General features: G+C 49.6%; 1 protein-coding gene across 1 annotated transcript in view; it reads left to right on the plus strand.

Annotated features, from left to right (window-relative positions):
• The first annotated feature begins 7,638 nt into the window (after positions 1-7,638).
• The window catches only part of ISG20 (interferon stimulated exonuclease gene 20kDa), a 25,298-nt gene continuing 16,796 nt past the window's right edge, over positions 7,639-16,140 (plus strand). Inside the window, 2 exon segments of the mRNA XM_006867165.1 lie at positions 7,639-7,656; positions 7,737-7,946. Of these exon segments, the coding sequence (XP_006867227.1) occupies positions 7,639-7,656; positions 7,737-7,946 (228 nt within the window).

The following is a 16,140-nucleotide window of genomic DNA, read 5'->3' on the forward strand; positions in this document are numbered from 1 at the left end:
GCCTGGCTCTCGGAGCTCCTGGGTGGAACAGCGTGCAGTAGCCTGTTCACCTGAAAGGTTGGAGGTTTGTTTCCACCTAGAGGTAACTTGGAAACAAGGCCTGGTAATCCACTTTCAAAAATTCAGCCACTGAAAACCCTATGACACACATGGAAACCCTGTGGAGTGCATGTGTCCTCTGACACACATGGAAACTCTGTGGAGGGCATGTGTCCTCTGACACACATGGAAACCCTGTGGAGGGTAAGTGTCCTCTGACACACATGGAAACTCTGTGGAGTGCATGTGTCCTCTGACACACATGGAAATGCTGTGGAGGGCGTGTGTCCTCTGACACACATGGAAACCCTGTGGAGGGCGTGTGTCCTCTGACACACATGGAAACTCTGTGGAGTGCATGTGTCCTCTGACACACATGGAAACCCTGTGGAGGGCATGTGTCCTCTGACATACATGGGGTCTCCAGGAGTCGGGATTGACGGAACTTCACCTGGTTTGGTTTAGTTACCCAGCACCCAAGTCTCATAAGCAGACACTTGGGAACCAAGACAGCAGTTTGCATACTGGGAACTCTGAGCAGTTTGTTCTGTGGTTAGGTGCTGTCATGTCAGTTCTGACTCATAGTGACCTTGAACACAACAGAATGAAGCCCTGCCCGCTCCTGCACCCATCACCGCTGCTGCCCCTGTGTCTGTCCGTCCTCACAGCTGGTGCATTTGAGCTCACCCCTGCTGCCCCTATATCAGTGCATTTTGTTGAGGGTCTTGCTCTTTGTAGCTGCCCCTCTTCTTGACTGAGCATGACGTCCTTCTCCAGGTACTGGTCCTTCCTGACTCCGTGGCCAAAGTACAAGAGATGAAGTCCCGCCGGCATCACTTCTCAGCAGCCGTCCATGAGAGATTCCAGTCTGACCACTTGGGCTGGGACAAGTATGGACAGCTGTGCCCTCAGGCACTTTGCCATCTACTGTGATTGAATATTCTCCTCATTTCTAGAATGGTCTCTGACTGGATTACTTCCCCCCTCCCCCCGTCTTGTTTCCTGAGGGACAGTTTGGGGGTGGGTGGGTTAGGGTAATCGAGAGCTCAGGTCAGTTGCGCAGACCTCGATTGAGCCCTGACAGCTCGCCACCTTACTAGCCCTAAGACCTTCCGCAGGTATGGAACGTCACTCTTGAGATGTTTCCTGGTCTGTAAACTGGGAGGACCTACCTCAGAGGGTGGTTCCGAGGTCCGTGCTGAGCACTTAGCACAGCGCCTGGCGCCCAGTCAGCCTCAGGCAGTGTGAGCGCTGTTTCTTCTTATCTCCTTCAATGCTTTTTCTAAGGCCAGCAGCACATCTGAAACACTACTTTAATTGTTCATTTACTGTCTCTTCAGGAGATTGAAAACCTCAACAGTGAGCCCCTCAGTTTGGGCAATCTTGGCCTGGGCTGAGCTGTTCTTGAGGGTCCCAGCAGGTGGGGCCTGGGGCTGTAGTGAGACACTGCATGGAGGCTTGGGGCTTCGAACCTCCCTCCTCAGCTCCAGTTCCGCTGTGTGTATTCTGAGGCCATCAGGGACCTGCTTCTTGCCCATGTTCCACTACTACATGCAGGAAGAAGTCGGGGTTCGTTCCGTTGTTCGGAGCAAGAGCAGCAGGCGTCCGGAGGCAGCCGCACTTCTGACAGGACACGGCTCTTGACTTGAGCCAGCTCGGCACAAACTTGAACCGTGGGTTGCTTCCAACTCAGATTCCCTTCCTTTCAGCACCAGAAGGCGGGAGCTGGCTGAACCGTTGCTTGCTGTTGGCCTGGCTTCAGGCATGTGTTCTGAATTTCCTTAAGTCTAGTGATCAGGCTTTCTACTCCCGTAAAGATTTACACCCTCGGAAACCCTGTACAGGGTCGCTATGGGTCGGAACCGACTCGAAGGCACTTAACAACAACAACAACAAGTGCATACATGGAAGGCACACCTGAATGCATTTGTCTCCTCTGGAGTGTGAATTGCAGAGCTGTTGTAGGCAGGTGGAGCTGTGACGGGTGGGTAGATCTAAGTTTAAGATCAGCCCTGTTGTAAACCTCTTTGTTTTGCAATAAAACTCATTTGGGGAAGTGGGTGAAGTGGTGTTTTCTGTGAATCCTCAAGTGACATGGGAGGCTGGCTTGGGTGGTGTGGGGACTGCCCGGGGCACAGCTGTGCTGGTGCAATGGCGTTTATGTAGGTGTATTTATAAGGTGGGTCCTCTTAGGAGGCTTTGGTGGCACTGCTCACTGAAAGGTGAAAAGGTGGGTGACTCAGGTCCCGCCCCGTAGACTATAATTTAGAAATACACATCAGGGGCTCCTGGTGTGCGGCTATAGGACGGGCACTGAACTGCTTACTGCAAGGCTGCACAGGGTCACTGAGTAGGAACCTACTTGATGGCGCTTAACCACACATTAGGGGTGCATGCCCAGACAGGTTGGAGGCGGCTGAGGTGCAATCTACAGGGCGGGCTGTGGACACTTCTGACTGCCACCAAGGGTCACCCTCTTGGTCTGTGCCTTATGCTCGGTGCCGAGGATTCTGTAAGGCCGTGGGAGCTGGGCCAGAGGTGGTAGGAAGCAGGTATTTCTTGGGTGATCCACTTTCCTGCTGTCACCTGACCCAAGCTGGGTGGCCAATGGATGAGAGCATCATCACCAGTAGGAAACCCCCAGAGTTGTCCCCCAGGCAGGAGCTGGTTTCCCCATCTAGGCTGGTAATCCCCAGGTCCTGTGTTCAACAATTGAGCACGCACCATATCTGAAGAGCCCCAGAGCCAAGGCAGGGCAGAGTTCTGGGGGCTGGGGGCTTAGTGAGCAAAGTTGGGGAGTGGAGGGAGAACCAGGAATGCAGTGTTTCAGACCCTGCTGCTCGGAAAGTCGGTGAAGGGGACCAGAAGTGCAACTTGAAATAGGTCAAGGAAGGTGTTATTGTGAAACCCGGCAGAAGGCGCAAACCAGGTAGACTGCCGGGGAAAGAACTTTCCGGACGGAATGAGTTTGGCCCTGAGACCCAAGTTTGCCTGGCATGTTGAGGAGCAGTGGAAAAGGCAGTACGGCTGGATTGAAGTGAATAAAGGAGGTGGTGGCACACTACTTACTTGAGGACACACCAGATGTCCTTCCAGCCCTGTGGAGTCACTGACATCATCGGGAGGAGCTGCTGATGGTTTGTGAGGAGCCACCATGTGAATAAGCAAAGGGCCTGGGTTTAGGTTTAGATGGGTCAGTGATGCAAGAAGAGACTGGAAGGGACAGTGGGGTCGCCGAAGGAGGGAGTTTTGAAGGCAGTGCAGGGAAGATAGAGAAGGAGGCATAGGACCCTCGGGGGGGTGGGAGGGGACGGACAAGTTGAAGGGGCAGGGATGCTTCTGTCTGAGGCCTGAGGGGGGTGGGGGACCAAGGGACTAGGTGCAGTGGATGTGAACCACCAGAGGATATGTGGGGTCCTATACTGATTGTGCAGGAGTCCTGGTGTGGTGCTGTGGGTTAATGCCTCAGACTAGTCATTTGAACTGCAAGGTCAGTGGTTCAAGCTCACCAGCTGTTCCTTGGAAACCCTATACAGGGTCTCTATGGGTCAGAATTGACTTGACAGCACTTAACAACAACAATGCAGATTGTGCAGACTACTGCTATGGACTGCAAGGTCCGTTTGAACTGCAAGGTCAGCGGTTCAAGCTCACCAGCTGCTCCTCAGAAACCATATACAGGGTCAATATCTGTCAGAACTGGCTTGATGGCACTTAACGACAACAACATGCAGATTGTGACGTCCTGGTGTGGTACAGTTAATGCACTAAACTGCAATGTCAGTTTGAGCTGCAAGGTTAACAGTTCAAATTCACCAACTGCTCCTTGGAAACCCTGTACAGGGTCTCTTTGAGTCGACTCATGCAGATTGTGGGGTCCTGGTGGGCACTGTGGGATAAAGCACTGGACCTCAAGGCCAGTTTGAACTGCAATGTGGGTGGTTCAAATACAACAGCCGCTCCTCTACACAGGGTTGGCACTTAACAACAACAACATGCAGACTGTGGAGTCTTGGTGTGATGAAGCACAAGGTCGCTTTGAACCTCAAGGTGGGTAGTTCAAACTCACCAGTGGCTCTTCAGAAATCTGTGAGTCAGAACAAACCCCCACCCCCGCACTTAGCAGCAATCACATGCATGCAGATTGTAGAAACAAACCTCATTGGAGCTTATTATTTATGTATCATTTATTGCTTGATTGTGGTGAAACTATGCACCAAAACACACACACCACTTCCACATTTAAAATGAAAAGACATTGATTACATTTTTCATGTAAAGACCATGTTAAGTGCTGTCTAGTCAGTACTGACTCATAGCGACCCTGGATGGGATTTCTGAGGTTTTAATCTTTACGGACCTTAATGTCAGTGGTTCGAAACTACCAGCTGCTCCGCGGGAGAAAGATGAGGCTTTCTACTCCCGTAAAGATTTACACTCTCGGAAACCCTGTACAGGGTCGCTATGGGTTGGAACCGACTCGACGGGACTTAACAACAACAACAACAACAATCTTTACGGGAGCAAAAAAAAAAAAGCCTTCTCTTACTCTTACAGAGCAGCTGTGTGGGCTCGAACTGCCAGCCTTGTGGTTAGCAGCCTAGTGTAGTGCTTACCCTACAACACCACCAATGTTCCTAAAGTCACCATGTATTTATGCACATTCACATAAATTCACAGGAACTTTACTTTGCCTCCCCGCACGTTGTTAGGTGCCATCGAGTTGGTACCGACTCTTAGCGACCCTATGCACAACAATAAAACATTGTCAGATCCTGGGCCAACCTCACAACTGTTACTACGCTTGAGCACATTGATGCTGCCTCTGTGCCAATCCATCACGTTGGGGGTCTTCCTCTTTTTCTCTGACCCTCCACTTTACCAAACATGATATCTTTCTCCAGTGACTGGTGTCTCTTAACATGTCCAAAGTATGAGAGACGAAATCTGGCCATTTTAGCTTCAAAGGAGCACTCTGGCTGTATTTCTTGCAACACAGTTCTATTTTGGGAGAAATACAGCCGGAGTGCTCCCCGCATAAGTCAGGGTAAAAAAAAGTTACACATTTAAAAAAAATTTTTTAATGTTTTATTGTGAATTATGTGATAATTTACATGGGAGAACATTAGCTTTACATTCATCCTATCGTAAATAGTTTCATTGCCATGATGACAATCCCCTCCATGCATCATCAACCAACCAAACGGTATACCCTGCAAGCCTGCCACACCGATCGTCAGCACACAGCCCCTCTCCCTCTCTGTGTCTAAAGTCCTCAGCTGCTCCATCTCTCCACGTCATCGTCTCTGCCTCCTAAAAAAGTTATACATTTGAATAGCAAAATTCCCCAGACTGGCTGAACTCAAACAAAATGTGTTCATTCTGAATGGGCACTCAAAATAATCTTTTGTACCTCAAACTTGAACCAACTGAACAACAGGAACAATGTCTTTTAATTTAGATCTGTTTCAGAAATTGGTTTTACTTTTGAGACTAGCTGAAATCAGATGTCCACTTAGTGATTACTCCATGTTTCTTCCCAAACCATCAACCTGACTGGCTGCTTACAGCTGCTTCTGTGCGTCTAAAGGTAGGAGGCAGGCGTGGGGGCTCTCAACTCATTGTCACTGAAAGCTCACTACAGACACATTTGGCTTTCTTTTTTTAAATGGTAACTAGTAAAGTTCAATAGTCTTCCACTCAAACCCACTAAATCTGTTAGTAGGTGTCTGCCAGTCAGTTCTGAATCATAGGGTTTTCCGAGGAGCAGCTGGTGGATTTGAACCCCTGACCTTTTTTTGGTTAGCTTATCCACAACACCACACCAGGATTCTACTAAGTCTGAGGGGGCTTCAAAAAGTTTGTGTAAAGTATCCCACTATCTTTTCATTTCAATTTTCCACAAACTTTTTAAAGCCCCTTCTGGTTGGGCAGCGGTATTAGGCCCTCAGTGATGGCAGTGGGCAGGGAGGTTCGAGACTAGCAGGTTACGGATCAAAGTAGTTCCTACATGCCGTCTCCAGACACAAAGAGTGCGCGGGGGAATGTTGATTGAGTTTGGCATCTTCCTCATTGGAAGCTGATCCTGTTTTTGCCCCAGTTACAACTCATGTATGTATTCAGTAAAGATCAAGTGCTTACTATACCAGGAACTGTTTTAAGAGTTCACCATTCTAGCCTGGAGGAGTGTAAATCATAGGGCTGTAGTTAGTGTGGTTGGGGGCTTCATGAAGTAGTGCCAACAGAGAGGGAGAGCCCTTTGAAGATAAACTGCTTGTTCCTGAGGTACCCCTGTAGCAATGGAAGATTTTGTTGATGTTAAGTGTCGTCTAGTTGGTTCTGACCCATAGTGTTTCTGAGGAGCGACTGGTGAGCTTGAACCATCAACTTTGCGGTTCAAACCGACTTTGCAGTCCAGTGCATTAACCCACAGCGCCACACCAGAAGTCGAATGGAAGCCTTGGTGGTTATATGCTGTGGAGTCAGTTCTGACTCATAGCGACCCTGTACAGGGTTTCCGAGGCTGTAAGTCTTTACAGGAACAGAAAGCCTCATCTTTCTCCTGCGGAACAGCTGGCAGTTTCAAACTGCTGACCTTGAAGTTTGCAGCCTGATGAGTAACCACTACGCTACCAGAGCTCCTTAATGGAAGCCTTGGTGGTGGCGTGGTGGTTATGTGCTGTGGAGTCGGAACCGCCTCATAGTGACCCTGTACAGGATTTCTGAGACTGTAAATCTGTAATGGAAGCCTTGTTGTTGTTAAGTGCCATCAAGTCAATTCCGACCCATAGCGACCCTGTATAGGGTTTCCAAGGAGCAGCTGGTGAGCTTGAACCGCCAACCTTGCAGTTCAAATGGCTTTCCAGTCTGATGCATTAACCCACAGCACCAGAGGACAGTGTCTCCCCTGGCCTGATCTGGGGGCTTGCTCCTGCCCCCTGGCCCCCCACACTCCCATTCTTAACAGCAGCCTCAATGTCCCAAGAATCTTGCCCCCATAAGAGGCCCAACAGTGTCAGACTGGTAATGACCCCAGAAGTTATGGGACATTCCTGGACTCTAGTCCTGGAGATGTTTATTCTGTGGGTGGAGAGAGAGAAAAGAAAGATGTTGCAATCTACTTTATCCGCATCGGATACGTCACTGGGGCCGAGGAGAGGGAGTTCTGAGTGATTAATGGAGGCAGGGGAAAAAAGGGGGCATTCTAACACAGACTCCACCAGCTTTGTCAGCCCTGGCTCAGGGCACCTCACTCCCTAGGTGCCTAGCCTCCCTCCCCCAACTTAATAACAAGCCCGAAACTGAAACTTAAGGCAGGATTTGCAGTTCAGTCGGGGATGAGTCACTGTTAAGAGCCATTGCACTAACTGGGAAGTGGCACAAGAGAGGCAGGCAGGTGACAGGGGACAACAGGAACAGCTGGTCCGGAGGTTTCTTGGAGGTAGACTGCTGTGGGAGGGAGGACTTCTGCCTTTTCTTAAAGCTGCTGGACTGGGCTAGGAGGCTGAGGAGACCATCTGGGGTGGGGTGAGGCCACCTTCCCCTGTTGCCAGGTGTTTCTGGCCAAGGGTCGGGCAGAGGGTGAAGGTGGGCTGGGTCATGGCAGGTGTCCAGGAAGTTGGTTCAGCCACATGTGAGACCCTCCTGCACCCCTCTGCAGTGCACCTGAGGTCCCCCAGAGCATGGCATACCTGGAGGCGCTGGCCATGGACTGTGAGATGGTAGGAGTCGGGCCCAGACGGGAGAGCGGCCTGGCCCGCTGTAGCCTTGTGAATGTCTACGGTGCTGTGGTCTATGACAAGTTCATCCGGCCTGAAGGCAACATCACCGACTATCGAACCCTGGTCAGTGGGGTCACGCCTCAGCACATGGAGGGGGCCACACCATTTGCCGTGGCCAGGCTGGAGGTGAGTGAAGGCAGAGGGGGACTGTGCACACCTCCTCTTTCCCCAGCTTCTGGGGTCCCAGCCATGGAAATCCCTGCTACTCCATGTGGGGAGCCACCAAGGCATGGAGAAACCAGTTGGAGTCTCCATCACACCCCCAGAAACCCCCTCCCCCATCACCAGATAGCCTCAGATTCACAATTGGAAGCAACTTTGGGGGCATCTGGTCTACCTGTAGTGATGGAGTCCCTGAGCCCCACTTGATGTTCCCCACAGTGAGGGCTAGATCTCCATTCCTTCCCAGAAACCTGGGTACCACCGGTGGATGCAGGCTTGATGCTCTTCCCAGGCTGGACCTGGCTCCCTGCTGCCTTGAGGGGACTTCCCCAGCAAAGTCTCTGGCCTTCCGGGTTATGCAGGATAGTAGGTCAGAACCTCATGGGCTGAGGGGTGATCTTGCCCTCACACTAAAGTCCTGGATCTGGTAGACGGCCCACCCACTTGGTTCAAGGCCAACATTTTAATACTCTTGTCCTTTATCTTGTGCTTTCTTCTCCAGGCCCAACTTTCTGTTTCTCTGAATAACTAAACAGAAAGTAAACTCAGCCGCTCGGCAGGTGTCATCTGTGGGAAGGCTCATAAGAGCAAGCTAGCATCTGGGTTTCTAGGTTAGTAGGACAGGAGAAAGTCTAAGAGCTGAGGACTGAGGCCCACAGTTTTATTCTACATGCCCCAAATGGTCCAGCTCCAGGCCTGGGAGACACAGAACAGTAACCAGTGAGTACTGAGCACTTACCATGTGTATGACGCCCTCCTGAGAACGTGACACCTGAGTTCCTTCACTCCTCACCAGGCACCCCTATGGGGTGGATTCTCAGAGCTGCTGATTTAGCAGTAGAAGGACTTGTGATTTGAAACCTAGCTCCGTTAGTTACTAGCTGTCTTAGTTTCTTAACAGAAACTCCCCAAATGGCCAGAAGTCCAAATTCTGGGTGTGACCCTAGGGGGAGGTCTTTGCTTTGTCAACTCCAGCAGTCCTTGGACTTCCTGAGCTTATAGCATCCTCTGCCTCTGTCCCTGTCAGATGGGGTTTGATTTCCCTGTGTCTGTGTGTCTGTGTGTCTATGTTGCTTTTTGTAGAACTCCTCATGATTATTAGGGTTAAAAGCCCGTCCTACACTGATGGGACCTCAGCTGATTATCTGAAGGAACTTCAAAATGTTCATGGAAAAATGTATTGAAAAGACCCTGGAGTTTTTCCTTGCACTTTTTGAAGCCTCCTTGATTTATGGCAAGCCAATCTGACTTGATGGCACTTAACAACAACAACAATTACATTACATTGCATAGGATTACACCAGCAGATACAGAGTTTCCAAATCCAATACAGATTTTGGGTTTGTTGTTAAATGCCATCGTGTCGCTTCTGACTCACAGTGACCCTGTATAGGGTTTCCAAGGAGCAGCTGGTGGGTTTGAACGGCCCACCTTGTGGTTCTCAGTGCAGTGCTGATCTTACGGCGTCACACCAGGAGTCCATTTTGAGAGCAGGACCAGCCAAGTTGTCAGAGCAGCCAAGTTCCTTGGGTTGGACAAGTAACCTTGACCTCTCTGTACTCAGTCCCGTCCACTTTAAAGGAAGTGGGGATGGTGACAGGACAGCCTCACAGGACTGTTGTGAGACCTGTTGTTATTCTAGAATTTCTAAAATAATGCTCAAGGAGCTCTGGCGGCACATAGTGGTTACCAGTTCGGCTGCTCGCAGCAAGATCAGCAACTCGAAATTATCAGCCGCTTCGTGGGAGAAAGACGAGGCTTTCTGCTCCTGTAAAGCTGCACAACCTCGGAAACGCTATACGGGGTCACTATGAGTCAGAACCAACCCATGCACATCACCACCAGCACCACCCCAATAACAATGCTTAATAGAAACTACTGTTTCCTTTATCCCATGTTATAGATGGAAGGAGCTCTGGTAGGCATAGTGGTTATGAATCCGGCTGCTAATCTCACGGTCAGTAGTTTGAAACTACCAGCTGTTCCATGGGAGAAAGATGAGGCTTTCTGCTCCCATAAAGATTTACAGCCTCGGAAACCCTGTACATGGTCGCTATGAGTTGGAACCAACTCCATGGCACACAGCCACCACCGCCACCACCATAGATAAGGAATGTGAGGCTCACTTGACTGAGTAACTTAACATGAATAACAAAGCTAGAATGTACGAGCTGGTCAGAATTCAGAGCTCAGACTTGAAATGTGTAGGATTGTTGCCCATCAAATGTGTCTCTACTGAATTGAGAAATGCCTGGGGTGTAAAAACCCACTGGATTTCAAAGACTTTTGTGTAAAAAGGCACTGTAATAGATCTTAGTAATCTCTTACTTTGATTACAGATTGAAATGATATTTCCGATGTATTGGGTAAAAGAAAATGTATGACTAAAATTGTTTTTACCTACGTAGCTTTACTTTTAAAAATATGGCTACTTGGCAATTTGGAGATCCCTGGTGGTTCAGTGGTTAAGCGCTTGACTGCTAGCTGGAAGGTTGGTGGTTCATGCGGCAGTCTGTCCCCGTAAAGACTGCAGCCTTGGAAACCCTCGGGGGTAGGTCTATTCTGCTCCGTAGGCTTGCTGAGTCACAATTGACTTGCTGGCAATGGGTGTTTTGATGTTGTTGTCGAGTCATTTCTGACCCATAGCGACCCTGAACAGGGTTTCCGAAGCTGTAAATCTTTACAGGAGCAGAAAGCCTCATCTTTCTTCTGCGGAGCAGTTGGTAGTTTCGAACTGCTGACCTTGCGGTTCATAGCCCGATTCGTAACCACTACGCTACCAGAGCTCCTTGTGTTGACTAGGCAATGTAAGATGACATAGGTAACTCACATTTTATCTCTACTGGATACCACTGTTTAAGCGGCACCAAGAGTACTGTGGGGCCTGAGGACGGAGGGCCACAGTGTCTGTGGAAGTACCTCAGGAGACTGGTGGTGTTAGGCCCCCTAGTGGCCTAATCAAGTAGGAGACCCCAAAAAGATCATCAGGACTCGAGTTGGATGCAAAAGCAAGAGGTTTATTTACCAACGCGCTGAGGTCCACCTTCACAGACTCCTAAAACCAGGAGACAAAGGTGACATTTGCCAACTCGCTGGGGTCCACCCTCACATAGACTCTTGAAAACAGGAGTTGAGGGCGACCCTGACTCACTATACACACAAGTTTTTATAGGGTTTCAGGGGGCATAATTGCACAGCACTATAGATACAGTTTTTGATTGGTTAACAATTGGCAAAGGATGAGATGTTACAGTTTAATTGGTCAGTACTGGTGGTCTTTCTTAGGCTAGGGCAAAGGAAAACATCTGGCATCTGGCCTTGGGTTGTTCTGTCTATTACTTGTCTATGGCTCGCTGTTGCTAGGGGTGAAAGGATATTCTAAGGCAACATGAGCTGATTTAGCACGTTCCTGGAACAGGAGGACATGTTCAGGCTAATGTACAGAATGGAGATTGACCTTGTCTCTGGAGGGAACTAAAAACTGAGGCCTTCTATCAAAAATGCTTCTTGAAGCCTGACTAAAGTTTGGTCAAGTAGCTAGGCAAAATCAGTTAGGGCCTTACAGTGGTATTTAAAAAGGCGTGGCCACAGGGAGCTGCGGTAGGTATCTAGTGTTACCGTAACACAGTATCATCCTGCTAACCACAGGTCGGTGGTTCAAACCCACCAGCTGCTCCTTGGAAACCCTATACAGGGTCGCTATGAGTCAGAACTGACTCGATGGCACTTACCAACAACAAGTACAACAGAAGGAGTCCTGGTGTGTGGGATAACGCACTGGCCTGCAAGGGCAATTTGAAATGCGAGGTCAGCAGTTCAAACCAACCAGTCACTCCTCGGAAACCTTATACAGCAGGGGTGGGGACTGCCCGGCCTGCAGGCTGTATGTTGTTGTTTAGTGCTGTAGAGTCAGTTCCAACTCAGCGACCCTGTATAAGGTGTCCGAGCCAGGACTCCATGGGCTAGATAAGGCTGGTGAAATCACGTGGTCTGGCCCTACCAAGGCAACTGCAATTCCAGCCATCACATTAGGGGTGAGTGCAGTAACTGTTTGATTGCATATAGCAGGCTTATGTTAGAGTTGATGATTTTGTATAGCCCTCGAAAGATGTTATAAATTTTGGCAGAACAAAGATTCCTCCCCTCACCCACCCCTGCTACACAGGGTTGATATGAATTGGAACCGACTGGACCACACTTAACAACAACAACACTACTCTAACAGAAAGGAGCTCTGATAGTGTAGTGGATTACAAGCTGGGCTGCTAACCACAAGGTCAGCAGTTCGAATCTATCAGTCTCTCCGTAGGAGAAAGATGAGGTTTTCTGCTCCCTCAGAAACCCTATACAGAGTCTCTGTATTGCAACTGACTCTGTGACAAACAGGCAGCCACACCCACTACCCTATAACAAGAATTTCCATAAGTGGATAGTTTTACCAAGCAGAAATGTACCCTCTCACAGCTTAGAAGGGTGGGTAGAAGTACAAAAGCATCACTCCAGGGGAAGCTTCTTCACGGAGCGCCCTCTCTGGGTGTCCAGGCTCTACAAGACTCTCAGTACAAGGAGCCAAAGGACATGTTCCTCTCCTGGCTCTTCTTTGTGGGTGGTGGTAAGTCCCTTTCTCTCTGTCCTCTTCTCTCTCCTTCCATCTAGTGATGCAAGCCATGCCTCAGGGAAGCGCCCCTTACATGGGTCAGCACTGCAGCCTGACTTAACAGTAGCCCCCTTTCCATGAACCATGGCTGCTCACATGAGATCACAGCATGGATCGGGATGATGACATCATTGAATAACTGCCAAATCACTGAGAATCACGGCCTGGTCCAGCTGAAATATTTGTGGGAGGACACAATTCAGTCTATGATAGGAGCCATTGGAGAGTCTTGAGGAGGATGTGGAGACTAGAATGGGGGTAACCGGAGGATGGATGTGAGATGGGGGCAAGGAGAAGAGGCAGAGACCCTGGAGAGAAGTTTCAAGGGCCCTGAGTCATCAGGGTAGACAGAGGACAGGAAAAGGGAATGTTGGGAAAGAGCAGAGCAAAGCAGAGTCATTGAGAAGAGGAGGGCGGCATGAGGAAGAAGGTGGGGTCTGTCCTAAGGGTGTTGGGATCTCCATTGAGCAGTCAGGGAGGACCATGTGTTCCCATCCTCCATTCTCCTTGAGCACTGGCTGGGAGTCAGGACCCCAGGGCTTCTTCCCAATGTGGAGAGGAGATGCTTTTGTTTCTCCATGAAGCTTATGATATGCCCAGCACTTCAAGGCCCGGTACAGCGTCCAGCCCAGAGCAGGCCTCTTACAGTGATGTGGAGCAAGGCGGTCAGCTGAGGGCCAGGCACATCTTTGGAATCACTCTGGATTCAGATTCCCTGCTCCATCACTTACTGGTGTGTGTGAGACCTCCTGCAGTGACTGAACCTTTCTGAGCCTCAGTGGCCTTATCACTAAGCTGCCTACAGGCCAGTTGCTGTTAAGTTGATTATACGCCATGTGTACCAGAGTAGAACTGTAAGGTTTTCAATGACTTACTTTTTTCAGAAATAGATTGCCAAGCCTTTCTTCTGAGGTACCTCTGGGTAGACTAGAATCCCTACCCTTTCAGTTAGCAGTTTGCACCACTGAGGGACTCCTTTCCTCATCATTAGAATGCAGGGTGGATGCAGTACCATGGGGTATGGCTCCCAGACGATGGGCCACATGAGAGAGAAGAGCCGAAACCCAGATGATATGTCTGGTACCCCCGTGGACTTCTGAAAACTGGGGTCTAGATTCTGACCTATGTTTCCTACCTGCTGTATCGAGTGCCTGTTGCCAGTCTCCCTGCCACCCAAGGAGCTTCCCCGAGCCTGGCTCTTGTCACAGTCCACCTTAGACCAGCATTCACACCTTCTACTCTTTCTGCCTTCTCTCCCAGCTTAGCCTTTGCCCAGCCTCTGCTTCAGTCACATCCATGCCATCTCCAGCGCTCCCTCACTGCTGCTAGAGATGCTACCATGTGGCAGGCCCAGGCCAGAGGTGCCTTTAATGAGCCCTTCCCCGTACCCACTTCCGTCTTCAGCCCTACCCCAGTGGGCCCTCCAGGGAGGACTTTCCCACACTTTGATGTTTGTTGTTGTTGTTGTTGTTAGGTGCCATCGAGTCGGTACCGACTCATAGTGGCCCTATGCACATCAAAACTAAACACTGCCCGATCCTGGGCCAACCTCATAATTGTTGCCACGCTTGAGCCCATTGATGCTGCCACTGTGCCAATCCATCTCGCTGGGGGTCTTCCTCTTTTCCTCTTATGAAATATATTCTTCTCCAGCGACTGGTCCCTCCTGAAAATATTTCTGAAGTATGAGAGACGAAGTTTGGCCATCCTGGCCTCCAAGGAGCACTCTGGCTGCATTTCTTCCAACACAGATCTGTTGGTTCTTTTGGAAGCCCATGGTACTTTCAATATTCTCCTCCAACACCATAATTCAAAAGCATCAATTCTACGGTCTTCCTTATTCACTGTCCAGCCTTCGCATGCATATGAGGTTATTGAAAATACCTTGGTGTTTAATTACTTGCAATTTAACTGCTGGCGCGTCCACCTCCAGCCACTGTCTGACTCCCTAGCTCCTTCCTGGCACTTACCTGACCACCCAAGATGGTATCCCAGCAGTTGAGTTGGTTCCAACTCCAAGTGACCCTGTAGGCAGAGCGGAGCTGCCTTGTACGTTACCAACCCTGTCATTTCTCTGGAGGCAGAATACCATGGAGTAGCTTCCAGTTAGCAGCCGAGCACTTAACCCCTGAGCCACCAGGGCTCCTTTAGATGGTGTCTAGCACTCTTAATACAGAAGGCATCCTCCAGTGTTTGTGGGTTTGGAGCTGAACTGATTTGTGTCCTCTTCTGAATTCAGCTTTGTTACTCTGAGAACTAAGTACTTGACCCAAGCCTTTGAAGTTTGGTGTTGGCGAAGAATAGTAGATATACGAAGGACTGCTACAACAATGAACAAGTCCATCTTAGGAGAAGTACAGGTAGAATGTTCCTTAGAAGAGAGGATAGCAAGACTTCATCTCACATACTTCACACACATCATCAGAAGGGTCAGTCCCTGGAGAAGGACAGTGTGCTTGGTAAGGCAGGGGAAGATTCTGGTTTTTAACAGTTTACTTTTTGGAAATTGATTGCCAGGCCTTTCTTCCAAGGCACCTTGAGGTGGACTTGAACTTCCTTTTAGTTAGCAGCCAAATGCCTCAACCATTTGCCCCACTCAGAGACTTCCTCCTAGTGTTACTTGTTTTTGTAAGCTTCTGTCAAGTAGCCCCCAACTCGTGGCAACCCCAAAACACCAGAATGTAATGCCCAGTCTGGTCACACCCACTGTGCTCCCAAGTTTCTTTCCAGAGACTGATTTTCAGAAGGAGATGAGCAGGCCTTTGTCCAGAGTGTCTCTCTGGACTTGAAGCTCCAACCTTTTGGTTTGCAACAGAGTGTGTCAGCAGCCTTTTGCAACCTTCCAAGGACTCTGCTGATATTTAATGCTAGGTCCTCAGTGTGTGGTCACAGCAACAACAACAATAACAAAGATGGACTTAGCTAGATGCCAATATTGTGCTCCCTAGAGTCCTTCAGCCTCTCCAACCTTCAACTCTCTCTATATGAGAAGACACGCCTCCCTTCTCCCCACCCCACTTCAGCTCTTTCCAGGAAAGTGAGTGCCCCGCCCCCATGTTAACAGCAGCCAAGTCTGACGCACCTGCCTCATGAGACTGACTCATCCGGCCTCCAGCAGGGAACCCAGCCCTGAGGCCCAGCCAGCTGGCACCTCACTCTGAATACTGGCAGCCCCACCCTTACCTCAGGAAGCCAGTGAAGCCCTGGCTGCCTTACCTCTCTAGACTTTACGTCACAATTGAGGAAACTGAGACCCAGAGAGGATCTCCGATGTCCCCGAGGCCACACAACAAGCCCCAGTGACTTTTTCTGACCAGTGCCCAGCATTTTTGTCTTGAGAAGTTGTTGGCATCATTTGCCAAATAGACTGTTCTCGCCTTCTTCCTTCCTTCTTCCTCCTCATTTTCTTCCATTCTCTACTTCTGTTTCTAGTTGTTGTAGATGCCGTGTTAATGTGTTAATTTTAGTTCTTTCTTCTTTTTGGATGTGTGCGTTTATTGC

Source organism: Chrysochloris asiatica, unplaced genomic scaffold (genome assembly GCF_000296735.1).
Source record: "Chrysochloris asiatica unplaced genomic scaffold, ChrAsi1.0 scaffold00101, whole genome shotgun sequence".
NCBI classification, from domain to species: Eukaryota; Metazoa; Chordata; class Mammalia; order Afrosoricida; family Chrysochloridae; genus Chrysochloris; species Chrysochloris asiatica.